This window comes from Girardinichthys multiradiatus, chromosome 20 (assembly GCF_021462225.1).
Source record: "Girardinichthys multiradiatus isolate DD_20200921_A chromosome 20, DD_fGirMul_XY1, whole genome shotgun sequence".
NCBI classification, from domain to species: domain Eukaryota; kingdom Metazoa; phylum Chordata; class Actinopteri; order Cyprinodontiformes; family Goodeidae; genus Girardinichthys; species Girardinichthys multiradiatus.
Window position 1 is genome coordinate 519,396 of NC_061812.1, and position 13,678 is coordinate 533,073.

General features: G+C 47.0%; 2 protein-coding genes across 5 annotated transcripts; one reads left to right on the top strand and one right to left on the bottom strand.

Annotated features, from left to right (window-relative positions):
* The first annotated feature begins 996 nt into the window (after positions 1 to 996).
* LOC124856833 (protein phosphatase 1 regulatory subunit 15B) lies at positions 997 to 6,768 on the top strand. The gene is made up of 2 exons (XM_047347717.1): positions 997 to 3,248; positions 5,039 to 6,768. Exons 1-2 carry the CDS (start codon positions 1,554 to 1,556, stop codon positions 5,240 to 5,242), a joined length of 1,899 nt encoding a protein of 632 aa, XP_047203673.1. The 5' UTR covers positions 997 to 1,553; the 3' UTR covers positions 5,243 to 6,768.
* Positions 6,769 to 9,119: 2,351 nt separating this feature from the next.
* LOC124856834 (achaete-scute homolog 5-like) lies at positions 9,120 to 13,569 on the bottom strand. 4 transcript variants are annotated; one of them, XM_047347721.1, is made up of 3 exons: positions 12,343 to 13,569; positions 12,109 to 12,185; positions 9,120 to 10,375 (listed from the first exon to the last, which is right to left on the bottom strand). In XM_047347721.1, the coding sequence occupies exon 3, from the start codon at positions 10,309 to 10,311 to the stop codon at positions 9,781 to 9,783; it is 531 nt and encodes a 176-aa protein (XP_047203677.1). In that variant the 5' UTR covers positions 10,312 to 10,375; positions 12,109 to 12,185; positions 12,343 to 13,569; the 3' UTR covers positions 9,120 to 9,780. The 4 variants fall into 4 exon arrangements, with proteins under 4 accessions (XP_047203677.1, XP_047203676.1, XP_047203678.1 ...); XM_047347720.1 differs by having other exon boundaries at positions 12,109 to 12,188; XM_047347722.1 differs by having other exon boundaries at positions 9,120 to 9,753; positions 9,837 to 10,375; positions 12,109 to 13,569.
* Positions 13,570 to 13,678: the final 109 nt, after the last annotated feature.

Below are 13,678 nucleotides of genomic sequence, written 5' to 3' on the forward strand. Positions count from 1 at the left end.
GGACTTAAATATCTTTGTAAGTGTAATCAGCAGCAGTTGGTCTGTAAGGAAGCTGGATCTTCACATCGATTCAGATGATCAGATATGTTCAGTCTCCAACACTTTTTAAATGTTCTTCTTAAACCATGTTGGGTGACCAAGGAACTGTTGGATGTTCTAGAGGAATCCACTGTGATCCATGGAGTCTCCACCTTAAAACATCCAAGACTTTCATGATCTGCTGCTGATGGCTCAGAGCCAGAAACCACAGCAGATCTTCAGAGGTCCAGACGAGACTGTGGGAAGGTGGCTCGGGTTTTATTCAGTCAGCGTGAGGTGGGTGGTCATAATGTTGTGGCTGATCTGTGTCTGCAACATTAAACCTGTTTCTTTTGAACTGTGCGTGTGTTCCGTCATTTCAGCATACAATGCGTTACTGCGCATGCGCAAAAAAAACCCCGAAGTCCACATGATGTTTAGGAAGTTCTTAGAAGTGCAGATCTTCATGGTTCTAGACCTGTGGACACGACCTCACATACCCTGCATTATTTCATGAAGCCTCTTCATTTATATTGCCAAACATCACATTTAACTTTATTACTGCTTTGTTCTGTCCACTCCTGAGAAACATCTGCCCAAGATGGACTCCATGCTGCCCACTTGGAGACTTCAAGCGGGCAAAATGTCAAATAAAATCGTCAATTTATTTTTTTTATAGTTTTTAGAGGCAGCAGCTGCTCTAAAATATATTTAGTTTTTATATTTTAATGTATACTCTTTGTTTTAATTAAATATGATCGTTGGTTTACATTAAAGGTTGTTCTATTTGTGACCAAAGAACTCTCAGGCTGGTTTGACCAAGCCAGGCAGATCCGGCTGGTACATGACGGCCTGACATGTTGACTGGACGGAACATCACGCTCATCAACACGTGGCACTCGCACCTTCCAGCTCTTTACGTAACAGAGCCGCGCCGCGCCGCGCCGCGCCGCGCCGCGCAGCTGCTGCCGCGCAAGCGGCGCCGCGCAGCTGCTACTGGCTACCGGAAAAGGAACAACGGTCAGCGGAGTTTTTAACGACATCTCTCGCTGAAGGAGCCCCTCGGCGGCTGAAACTAATGTGGACGGACACCGAGTAGTATTACCGACCTGAGGACAGACCTCACCCTCGTAGCAGGTGGAGGAAGTTTTTTTAGAGGGGGTTTTATGGTTAGTTTTAAAATCTTTCGCCGCGGGGAACAACCGTCAGTTGCTTGTGCTAAGCTAGCAGCGGCTAAAGTAGATTAGCCTCCCGCCGCTGCGGCTCCACACTGTCTGAACCAGGACAGAATGGATCCGTTCCGTTTTTCAGACCCGGACCAGTCCTCATTTCACGGATCCAACATGTCCTACCTGACTCTTTACCTCAGCTCTGACTCCACACGGAAGAAGTCCGATGCCGGTTTTATGGAGGATATTTCCTGGTTTCCGCTCAGCTTCGGTGGTTTGTGAGCAAAGTGTTTGACATCTGTCAAATTAGCAGCTAACTTCTAACACTGCTGCTGACATCTTAACTCTGCACTTTAGCACGACAAAATGTTCAGAAACTTTAACAGTGAAGGACGTTTATCTGACGGTCAGAGCTCTCCTTCATCTTCCCCGCTCGGAATCGCCTCAGTCGGGTTTGAAAGCCAGGAAAGCTCGTGGATCGGGCTGCTGTCGAGGCCCGCGCTGTCGCTGCTGCGGAAATTCCGCCTGTGGAGCGCAGCTCCCGCAGAGATCGGCAAAAGCTTCATCAGTGAGGAAAGCGAGATTTTACGACAGTTAAATGAAATAATGCCGCTCACACCGGCTGCAGCGCATCACTTCACCTACATGCGGTGTCAGCATGACGGAGCAGCCGGTGTTGGCCTCCTGGAGCCGGGGACCAGTGGCTCTGGGCCCTGGCTGACTGCTGTGTCTGTGCAGAGCCCCGGGGAGATGGAGCTCCACCAGCAGCCTCTGACCGGGTATTTCTCCTCCGCCAGGGCTCTAATAAACCAGGTTCTGATAAATTCTCAGGAAGTACAACCCGCTGAAGGGAAGGCCAGAGTCTCTGTCAGGCCCCTAATTAGGAACGGCTCAGCAGGCAAAGTCGGGGCACGGTGGGGCAGCTTTATGGGGATGGAAGATGGCTCAGAGATGCTGTCTGAGGTGACGGAGACGGACCAGTTTTGTCCTACCCCTGCAGCCCGGACAAAAGCCCCCCCTGCTGAAACCACCCATTTGTTAGAGTCAATGCTGCGAGAAAACACTGGACCCCCCCAGCTGGCCAACAATGGAGGCCCTCACAGAGTCCAGAACACACAGGGGTTTATGGAGGACCAGCTGGGCTGCAGAGAGGTGGGACGTCCCTCACCTGAGCAGGATAATGGATACTCCAGCCTTGAGGAGCTTTCACAGAGGTGCCTGCTATCCCAGCTGAGGACCCCCAGTGAGGAGCTGAACCAGCAGGAGTCCCACATCCCTCAGATGGAGGAGATGCAAGAAGAACAGCCCGAGCCTGAGGAGGTGCTCTCTGCTCCTCAGTGTCAAAACAAAAACATTGCCTTTATTATGGGCTGCCGCTGCAGTGACGACGACAGCAGCCAGTCAGAACCTGAGTCTGATGATGATGATGATGATGATGATGGCTTTGACAGCAAGGGCTCCTCTGATCTGTCCAACTCCTCTGATGAAGATGAGGATGATGAGGCCTCAGACTCTGACAGTGAACCCGACTTGGAATCTGATCGTCTCTGGTCCTCCTTGTGCCAAAGTCTGGACCCCTACAACCCCCGAAACTTTACCGCCCTCCTGCACACAGGCAGGACCCCAGCTTCCAGGACCACCTCCACCCTGCCATGGAATGCCCCAGCTCCAGCGACTAGCTCCACCCTGCTGTCATCTCCTGCCGCCTCTTCTCCTCCCATCTCCACCTCTCCTCCCTCCGACCAGGACACATGGGACGATTCAACGTCGGCCAGCGAGGCAGATGAAGCAGAAAGTCTCCGCCTGCTGAGCTCCTTCAGCTGCTCCTCAGACCCTTACAGCCCTTTAAACTTCAAGGCTCCGCTCAGGTCTCGAGGGCCCACTGGGCCTACTTCCAAAAACAGGAACAGAACCGACACAACAGCCCACTCTCCCCCTCGGACTCTCCAGCATAACACAGCATGTTCACCGGAGTACAGGAAGGAGGAAGCCGAGGAGAGGCTGGACAGCGGCTTCTCCGAGGCCTCCACCTCTGCACGGAGCTGCAAGATCTCCAAAAAGGTTAGTTCTGCTCATCATCTCACTTCCTGTCATCCTACACCCCCTAGTCAGCATCAGGTGTGGGTGCCACCTGCTGACTGAGTCGGGTCAGTTTTATCAGGCATCAACAGAAACTAGGGATCTGCTGCTGAGAGATTTAAACCTGCCAGAGTCCAGCTGAGAAACATCTGAGGAAGAGCTCTGCATTATTTCTGCTCAGTGTCTGATCGGCAGTTTGACCCAAAGACGGTTCAGGAACCAAACTTTTTAGAGCAAAACGCTCCTTCCATCTGAGGAAGGACTCAGAAGAGTTCGGATCTTTGAGTTCAATTTAAAACGTAAAGGAGATGGCTGGTGACACTGAGCCTGGTTCTGGTTCTGCTGGAGGCATCTTCCTGTTAAAAGGAAGTAGTTCCTTTCCACTCTCACCATATGCTTGCTGCAGAGTTGACTCGACGGGTCGGTTGGGCTTCTTGTGGTGTTGTTAGAACTGGGCCAAACGACTCGGTCGACCCAATTTCTATATTTCTGTCCATCAGATCCATTTGTCTTCAGGGGACAATTGTTCTGAACTATATAAACAAGCTGAATTGAACCAGAGCTGCAGGAGAACCGGACTCCTCGGGATCTCCTTCCCCTGTTGGTTGACAGTCAGCAGAACCTCCGAAACAGGAAGCAGCTCAGCAGCACTTTGACCCAGTAAAATTCATCTAAATCTTTTAGTCCTGACTTCTAGAGCTGTGGGTGCTCAAGCTGCAGCCTAGACCTCTGACCTCTGACCTTCTGGAGCCCTACAGCTCTTCTTGCAGTCTGAGATCTTCCAGTCAAAGGCTGTTGATGGTTCTAGGACCACATTTTAGAACCAGAGATGATGAATCCGTCAGAACTGTGGCCCACAGATTGTTTAATGTGGGCCATTGAAGACCCGTTTATTCAGATGGTCTTTATAGCTTCATGCTGTGTGAAGATGCATCTCTATTTACTGTAAAGAACTTTGTGGATTCTGACCCGTGAAAGGCGCCGTAGAAATAAAGTTGACCTACAGTCAGACGTTTCAGGTTCTTCGTGGCTGCAGAGAGATCCGGGTTCTTGGTGTCGGTGTAGCATCGCCTAATGTGGTGCTTTAAAGTTCTGACCCATTGCACTGTGGAGGTTCTGCTTCTGTTCAGGACCCAGAGCAGGATGGAGACCTGCTGGCAGCTTCTCAGGTGCTTCAGCCTCTGTTATCAGCTGATGGACTCAGGCAGGCGTGTCGGTTGGGTAGAGATGCTCCAACGGTGACTGTAGACAGAGGATTCATGTTCCTCAACATCTTACTGTAGGGCTCCAGGTCAAAGGTCATTTCTTTTTACTTGAAATAGAAGCTTTGATCCTGAAGTCCAGTAGCCCAGAACCTGGTCCACTCAGAGCCCTTTTGTTGCTAAACTGTGTTCTTTATGTATGTTGATGTGAAACTCAGACGGTCCAAGACCAAGATGCCATCATGTGAACCAGCGCCACCAGTCTGTGGGACAATGGGTTTAGTGGGTCACAGGGAGTTCATTGGCCTCCAGCAGAGCAGAGCTAACAGAGGACAGGAGTGTAGACCTGTTGGGAGTCCAGGATCAGAACCAGCTGTAAGAACCACAGATATATAAGGAACTTCAGTCGTCTGTTTGGGTTTTCCCAGCAGTGGTTCTGTTGACTCTGGGTCTGAAGCTCTGTCTCTGTTTTCTTCTCTGGCTGAAACGTGTCCCTGCAGCTCAGCAGGTTGTGGATCTGATCTGTAGTTGTAATGTCTGCTCTGACCTCACCTGTTCTCCTGCCTTCAGGTCCGTTTCTGTGATGATGTGGAGGAGTTCTTTGCCAGCTGTGGGGAGGAGGAGGACCGGCGAGGCCCATGGGAGGAGCTGGCTCGGGATCGCTGCCGGTTCCTGCGGCGCTGTCAGGAGGTGGAGCAGAGCATTGGGTTCTGTCTGCAACCACAGCACCGCTGCCAGGTGCTCCAGAGACTCACTGCCCTCTGTGACACCTGACAGGAGCCACAGGTGGATGAACGCAGAGCTGGTTCTGTCTCGGTTCCAGACGGTGACTGTGCTGAGGTCGGACCTTCAGCTGTGGGAAGAAAATAAACCTAAAACAAGCCGCTGCTTTCACCAAATCACTACAGAGCCAATCAGAGGCTGTTTCTAACATGATGTTCAGGTTCACACCACCTCATGGTGGTTCTGATTCTGTTGGTTCTGCTCAAACAGTAGGTCGAACTCAGATGGAGGAAATCTGATCAAGAGATCTGTTGGAGTATTTTTACTTTGCGTTTCTAAAAATCTAGATTATTGTTAATTAAAGATTTATTTTAAGGATTTAAAGGGACAACATGAAAATAAAATCTACGGTGTTTGTCCGCCACTCGGCTGACCTTTCCTGGGTTAAAACCTGCAGCAGGTGTGTTAACGAGCTCGTTAACAGGGGGCGGAGCCTGTGTTTGTCCCAGTGTCACGTCAGTCCCAATAAAGCCAAAGATGATGTGTGTTGATCAGTCTGAGGACAACTTTCCAGCTCGGATAATAAATGAGTATTCTGCTGCTGATCAGGATCACTGTGGTGTTGAGCTCAACGGCCAGCAGGAGGCGCTCTGCAGGACATGAGCAGCAGAGCATCTCATAACAGTTTTAGGTTTTTAGTGTTCAGTTTTGAGCTGGAGTGAAGAAGAAAATCAGAGGGAAATCCATCGTTTCCTCAGCTTCAGATGAAGGAACTTTCATTTCAGGGTTTGTAGAATAAACGATTTCTATTTGGGAACAATTATGAGACACTGCAGAGACGAGTGATGAGATGGTGAGTTCACTGATACAAACCCAGAGTTCCCACACTTGGAGGCCCTGAAGGCACCAGTTTGACCATCATCCAGGTTTTACACCTCACGCTGATCCAGTTGGAAAGCATTTGGTTCTGTTGCAGAACCTAAAGACTTCAACACCAGTCTGGTGGTTTTGGTTTCCATAGCAACCCAAGGTGAACGCCTTCATCCATCTTCCTCATCAGCCTCTTACTGGAAAGAAAACTAAAAATGTCCAATCAGCTCACTGCTGCCTTCATAGTCTGAGACAGTGTGGGAATTCGGAGTTTCTCCATGTATCTGAGCTGATCTTCATAAAAACGGAGAATGTGTTTTTCAATCTGAATCCAGGTTGAACTTCAGGCTCACTGAGCTAAAAACAAGGATGGACACCAGTTGGTGACATCTGGACAGGTAGCTTCACCTGCAGAGGTCTCTGTGGTGCCTTCACTGATCGTCAGGTAAATGGGGCACTCGGTTCAACAGGTCGGAGAGCAGGAAGTAGAGTCTCTGCTCAATCATTTAATGTTGAGTGTTGGATTGAGTTCAGGACTGAAAATATTAATCGGAGTGAACGTCACAGTTTATTCAGAATCTTTGGTGTTATTTTAATCAAAGGAAGGTTTTTATTTTTGTAACTACTTGAATGATTTGTGCTCACTGGTTCTTCTTTATCTCCTCACAGACTAATGATGAGCTAATAAATCAGTGTTGAAGATTAAACTCAGGATCCTGTCTGTTATTGATGCTGCGCTGCATTCAGGTCAGCTGGGAACTCGGACCGTACCTTCATACCTTTTTAAAACCTTCTGTTGTTAAACCAGAGCAGCAGCAGAAACTCAACATTCACACTGATGATGTTTCAGCTCCTCGGTTCCTGCAGGTAAACATCATGTGATCTAAAGTGAAGCAGAGTTTGACATCATTTGATCATCTTGGCCTCAAAGCTCTCAGTTCTGTTTGACTGCAGGTTTTTCTCCGGACCATCAGATCTGCAGAGGTAGTTTTATACAGTAAGTTTTCATTGTGGGGCCCCTGATTCAGAGAGGCTCCTCCTATGGACACTGATCTCCACCCACAGCTTGGTGATTGAGGAACAGTCCTGGGCAGTTTAATCACTTTATTGTGTACCTCACAACATAAACGCTAAAAAATATTTTAACTTTAAAATCCCTTTGATGTGATGTCACTGTATCTCCATGGAGACGCTGAACGCGGCACTTTAATTATTTCCATTAAGGTCGGTGGATTTTATCAAACATCCTCTTTAGAGCTCCGCCTTTAGTTCTGGGCCCTCCCCAGCACCGGGACTCCATTAGAACCCCCAGAACTCAGAACAAACCCGTCAGTTTGACAGTGAGCATTCTGATGACGTCATCGCATTACATTGGTCAGAAAGGTTTTCTTGCACGATATAAAATGATGGTTTTGACAAGAATTAATAATAGTATTTGATCAAAACCTATTATGTTTTATTATTATTTATAAATAGTACTAAAAAATAATACAGAGTAGCGGGTACATTTAAAAAAAAGCTTTACTAATCTGACCAGAAGCTGGATATCTCCATGTTACGCTTCCTTTCACTCCACGGATATAAACTAATGGTAAAAATGTCTTCAGCTCCTCCACAATCATGTCTGAGGAGGAATCATCTCCTAAAACTCTGCGGGTCTCAACCAACCTGCAGCCCTGAACATGGATGAGTATTTCGGCCTCCACCAATCAGAGGAACCCGGTCTGGGCATCTTGGATCAGGCGCTCTGTCAACGTGTTCTGGTTCTGAAGCCTCCCTCTACTTTCTTCCTCTCCTACCACTGTCCACACAGTCCCATCCTTTCCTATCTCCTATCGTCTTGCGATGAAAACGCTGTAAAGCGCAGAATAGATTGTTGTTACTGGGCTACTATATCTATGACCTAACTTATTGTTTCTTTTTCCATTATTAGTATCTTGTTTTTTAGTTTCTCTCCTGCCAGTGAGCGGGTTTGCTGGGTTTATAGCTGGGCACTGGGCACCAGGCTCGTCTCCTTGTCTCTGAACCTGCGCTGATTGTGGCACAGTTTCTATAGTTTATATATTATTAGTTCACTAATCTATAAACTATAGCCTAAAATGATGAAATCGTTACATAGGCTAGTCTTTTACTACCTTGAAATAATACGCCACCAGAATCTGACTCCTTTAACTGGATCTGACTCCTGATCAAGAGTTGTCAAAATCCCCAGAATCACAATCATCTAATTTTTGAAGGCCTCTTGAGCAGAAAATATCCTTTCTAGAAGCCATTTGTAGGACGTCAACAATCTCCTTCTCAGACTGTTCTAGAGTGGCGGTTGCTAGGCAACGCTCGCGCGTATACTCAGCCGCGGGAAAAAAATATGAATGTAAATAATAAGGCCGTTAAAATAGCGGCTGTGGTAGTTAGAGGTAGAAATACTTACATCTTTTATTTACTTTGTTATTTTCTAAAAATAGAGACATAGGAACACACAAGGATGCCAGAAGATAAGAGTTTTAATAAACCAGAGTTATGGCATGTCAAACTTTCAAACCGTCAAATTGACGGCTCTGGGAGTTCTAGTGCTAGCAGGCCCGTTTTCAGTTTAGATTGTTTGATTTCATCCTGGTTCCTACAGTGGGACCACACCTGTGTTTGATGACACCATGGGTTTATTTTTAGTGGTGAGATGCTAAAGCTCACAGAAAATGATGGAAATAACATAAAATCAGCTGTTCAGACTCACAAAATGGAGCATGAAGATCCAACCTGAAACTAACTTCACCGCAGTCACAATTCTGTGGTTCTGGGCTTTAAAGTCCTGGTCCTGATCGCCATGGCTGAGACAAGAACTTCCTCATCAAGCCCAAAATGTTCTTCAGGCAAACTTTGGAGCTTCACCATCCAGACAGCAGCGTCTCTCCTCCCTGTTCTGCAGCCATCCCCCCTCACATCAGAACCTCTGAGGCTTATTCTGGTTCTGGCTGGGCTGTGCTCCAGATAATTACCCTAGTGGATCATTTTATACATAAAAAACATATAGAAGACATTCTGGCATGTACAATAATACAAACATTATTAGTATTTACTTTATTTATGTTTTTATTTCCATTTTTTTTTATGGTTTCACTCAAATTAATGTGAAAATGTAACAGAGTAACGTTAATAGCAGCAGAACCACTACAGTGACGGCTGGAGGCGGGACTCCATCCGTCAGTGGGTCAGTGGAAACACAACTGGTACCGTACCGAGTGGAGCGGAGCCGCGCCGGGAGGAAAAGGGGCATAAGAAACTACATTTTTGTACGTTTGATCCAGTTTCATTTTCATTTTGAAGGTTGCAGTCCTCAGCAGTGACATCTAGTGGCTAAAAACATTAAAACCACATTAACTACAAACTACGGTGGCTGAAAGGTCCATAAAGAGTCAGTGGTTTGTCCCTCTTGAGTTTCTGTGTAAGCTGGTGTGAAGGTGGCCCATCTGAAGAATTTTTGTAGCAATCTGAAGGTGGCGCTGTTACTGTAATCAACACAAATGTTCATTTATGATCTGATCTCTGAACATTTCAGAGGAGCAGGACCTCTGGGCATCTTTGTCTTACTCCGGTTTGAAGTTGCAACGCCCCCTGGAGCTCAGTCTATTGACTCCTCCTCCATCATCAGGTTGTTTTTGGCTCCTCCCTCTGGATGTTAGATTCTGATTGGTCCTCTGTGTGAAGCAGAAAGCAGTCGGAAGTTAAAAACTGATTTTATCGCTCAACATGTCTCCTCTGTCCAGTTCAGACGGTGTACCTCCGGCTGACTCTGCCCCTTCATGAGCTTCTTCCTCCATCTCCACCAGCCTCTGCAGGTACTTGATGTACCTGATGGCAGCCCGCAGCGTCTCCACCTTGCTGAGTCTCTTGTCGGCACTCTGACCCGGCAGGTGGTCCCGTAGCTTGGCGTAGCCCTGGTTCACGCATTTCACACGCTGTCGCTCTCGCTCGTTACGCTTCTGGATGAATGCTGGCTCGAACGGACACTCGTAGACACTGAAGTGTCCGTGGTGGTGGAACGGGGACAGGTATGGCAGGATCCCTCCGGGGCCTCTCAGAGGGCCCTTATACAGGCTGAGGGTGGAGGGGTCCATTGTGGGGGGGTAGAAGAGGATTGGGACTGAGGTGGACATAGATTCTGAGTGCTGTGACCTGCTCCGATCCTCCAGTCCAACAGGGGGAGACATACTAAAATGATCAAAGAGCGACTGAGAGAAGGTGGAGCTCATCATGTAATCAGCACTGACCAATGAGAGAAGACACCTGGCTGGATCAGAGAAGGTTCATGATGGTCATCTGTAAGGAGACAGAGAGATCCGCTTCAGTTTACCGACTAACAAACATTTCCACCAGGGGGCAGACCTGAGCTCCAGAGAAATGAGAAGAGTATTTGACTCATATTAGGATCATGATGTGATCAAGACGTCACCATAGTAATGAAAATATTTACAGTGCAGGCTGTTGGTCAGATATGGCTCAATGCTGCCCCTACTGGTCACCTGCATGCTGCGAACATGATCATTTCTGAGGACCAAGATACTGAATACCAAACAAAGAAGACATAATACTAACATCAGAAACTCAGCTAGAAGGGTGAGAAAATGACTGCAAACGTGCTGAGGACCATGTTTAAAACTGGATTCTGGGTCTATCTGTCCTTTAGAGAGACAAAGGACTACCCATCTGTCCTATAAAGACACACCAGACTGTCCATATCTCCTATGAAGAGACATCAAACTGTCTATTTGTCTTTTAAAGAGACATCAGGCTGTCATAATCTCAGCAGGATAATGATCCAAATCACATCAACACAGAAATGGTTCAGGAAACACCTTCTTCCATCAACATCTAAGTCCCCAGACCTCCTGTTGGAAACGTGCATCAGAATGTATGAACCTGACTTTTGTGAAGAGCCTTGAGATGACATGTGTTGTGAATTGGCGCTATAGAAATAAACTGAATTTAATGGATTCAGGACTCTGGACCATTTGAAGAGATGAAGATAGATCTTCCTCTGGATGCTCCCACACTGGAGGATGTTAAAAGAGCAAACTCAGTGCTGTCCTGAGCTTCTACTGTAACTAACTCTATGTGATCTCTTTCAGACTCTAACCTTGAAAACTGGCTCAGAGTTTATCTGTTCTTTCTTTCTAGATGAAACGACTAAAGGAGCTACATCCATTAAGATTTACTTTTCCTTCCTATAGAAAGTACTTCTGGATCAGTGCTTCTTTGTTCTCTTTGTGTCTCTGCTCTGTTCTCTCAAACCTCCAGTCGGTCGTGGCAGATGGCCGCTCACACTGAGCCTGGTTCTGGTTCTGGTGGAGGTTTCTTCCTGTTAAAAGGGAGTTTTTCCTCTCCACTGTCGCTACATGCATGCTCAGTATGAGGGATTGCTGCAAAGTCAACACCAGTGACTGTCCACTGTCTCTACATGCTCATCCAGGAGGAGTGAATGCTGCAAGTCACTGACTGGATGCAATCTGCTGGGTTTTCTTAGATAGAAAAACTTTTTATCCATTTTGAATAAATAACTGAATCTGACTGAACTGTTCAATGGTTACGATTAATTAGAATGTATGAACCTGACTGTTTTATAGTTAGGATTAACTGGAATGTATGAATCTGACTGGGAATCTGGATGATTGGATTGAGTTTATAAAGAGCCTTGATACGATGTGTTCTGAAGCAGCAATATTATACTAATTAATTTTTAAGACTTTTTAAACCTTAAAGAGGTTCTCCAAGCTGATGGAATTTAAGGAAGAAAATTACCAACACGTACCAACATGACCCAGAATCAGAACCGTGACAGAAAAACGTCTTTATCAGGAAGCTGCAGACATCTCAGTTCTTTCATCTGAACGTTTCTCTCCAAAGAACCCTCCTAACATCTTATAGATGGAAGTTTATCTGAACTGGGAGACCACTGGTTCCCAGCTCAGAGACGCTGTCAATCCAGTGAGATTGGATGGAGCAGTTCTTTAGAAATAAAAACGACCCAAAAAAAACCTCTCAGTGTGTCTCACCTTCAGATGTAGCTGCAGCAGATCGTTCCTCAGCTTCTCTGAAACTCTGACTGCTGGATAGAAAGCTCAGACTGTACCTGCTGAAGCTCCGCCCACACAGGTGTGTGTGTGAGAGAGAAAGAGAGAGAGACTGTCAGGTTAAAAACTGAACATCAGATTCTGCAGGTTTTTAACTGGGGAACATTCACAACTCTGATCACATTTCTGTGTGAGAACCTCCACTTGTGTACTGACCAGTACTTCCAGTCTTCCCAATGCTCCCAGTCCTTCCAGTGCTGCACGGTGCTCTCTGGAGTGGTGTTCACATCAAAGCGGCCTGACGCAGAGAATGAGTGTTTGCAGTTTCCTCTCCCTAAATCCAGCTCTTCTAGATGAAAGGCGTCAGCGACACACACCCTTCCTGTCATCACACGCCGGCTGGCACCGCACACGCTGATGACTGTTTACACACACACCTGCAACCTGACACTCACCTGCAATGATCCCAGTCTGCAGGTGAGGACAGAAGCTCTCATTAAGGTGTTCAGAGATCCGTCTGATCTGAGGTCAGTTCTCATCGGCAGAAAACCAGCTCTACAGACTTCTCCTGGATCCAGAACTCCTGATCAGCTCCTCATTCCTCCACATGTTCCTTCTTATGCTGTAAGTCTGCAAAGGGTTCTGGGTCAACAGTTCTTCGGGCTTCCCGAAGGCCTGAGGTCTTCTCAGTTTTAGCAGGAAGGTTTTTAACTCTGACCTTTCAGCAGAACTCAAGGGATGAACCAGTGTTGCTGTTTCACAGGATCTGAAGATGGTTCTTGATGTCTGCTCAGAGGTGATCATTGGTTTGTGGTGGAGACAGAACAGCATCAGTGAAGCAGCACTGAAACAGCTCATCCAGCTGCTTCAGATGTCACAGAATAAACACCAAAAACACACCAGCTCCTGATCTTCACATGAAGATCATGATCTTTAGAAAAGTCACTCTGGGCCAGTTTGGTGTTCAGGGCTGAACTAAAACCAGGACTAAACTTATCAGAGTCCCATGTCTTCTCAGAAGGGACCTGAATTTAGAGGAACTAGTTCCAGATTACAGAGTCTCAGATTAAAGCAATGAAGGACCAATCAGATTAGAGTTACAATGATCACATGGTGCAAAGACTCTGGAATATTTCCATCTAGTCTTCAGCAGTGGCTGTGTGGAACTGGAGTTTGACCTCTGACCTAATCAGAGAAGACACTTTAAAGGAAATGACTGCAGTAGGGTGGTAGTTCTCCAGGACTGGACCCGGGCAGCCCTGCTTAAAGTCTGTGTTTTCTCCGAATGGACAGCATGAAGTTTGTCTGCACAGCTGCTGTCTGAATGATGGCGCCGCAGATGGTCGCCTCGGCGTGTTGGTGCGCATTGTTTAGTTTTTTGCTTTAAAACGGTCTTCTGTGATGGTACCCGGAGCTCTCTCACCAGAGAAGAACTCATGAACATCAGGGCTACTACACCAGAAGAATTATTTCCAACTTTTCTGCCTACTGCTCTGGAATTTTTGGACATCCTGGTTAAAGGTGCGCTCACCTTTGTTCACGCGGTGAAACG

Coding starts and splice junctions, on each gene's coding strand:
- LOC124856833 (XM_047347717.1), top strand. CDS start 1,554: ATGTTCAGAAACTTTAACAGTGAAGGACGTTTATCTGACGGTCAGAGC. Junction 3,249..5,038: donor GCTGCAAGATCTCCAAAAAG/GTTAGTTCTGCT, acceptor TCCTGCCTTCAG/GTCCGTTTCTGTGATGATGT.
- LOC124856834 (XM_047347721.1), bottom strand. CDS start 10,311: ATGATGAGCTCCACCTTCTCTCAGTCGCTCTTTGATCATTTTAGTATG.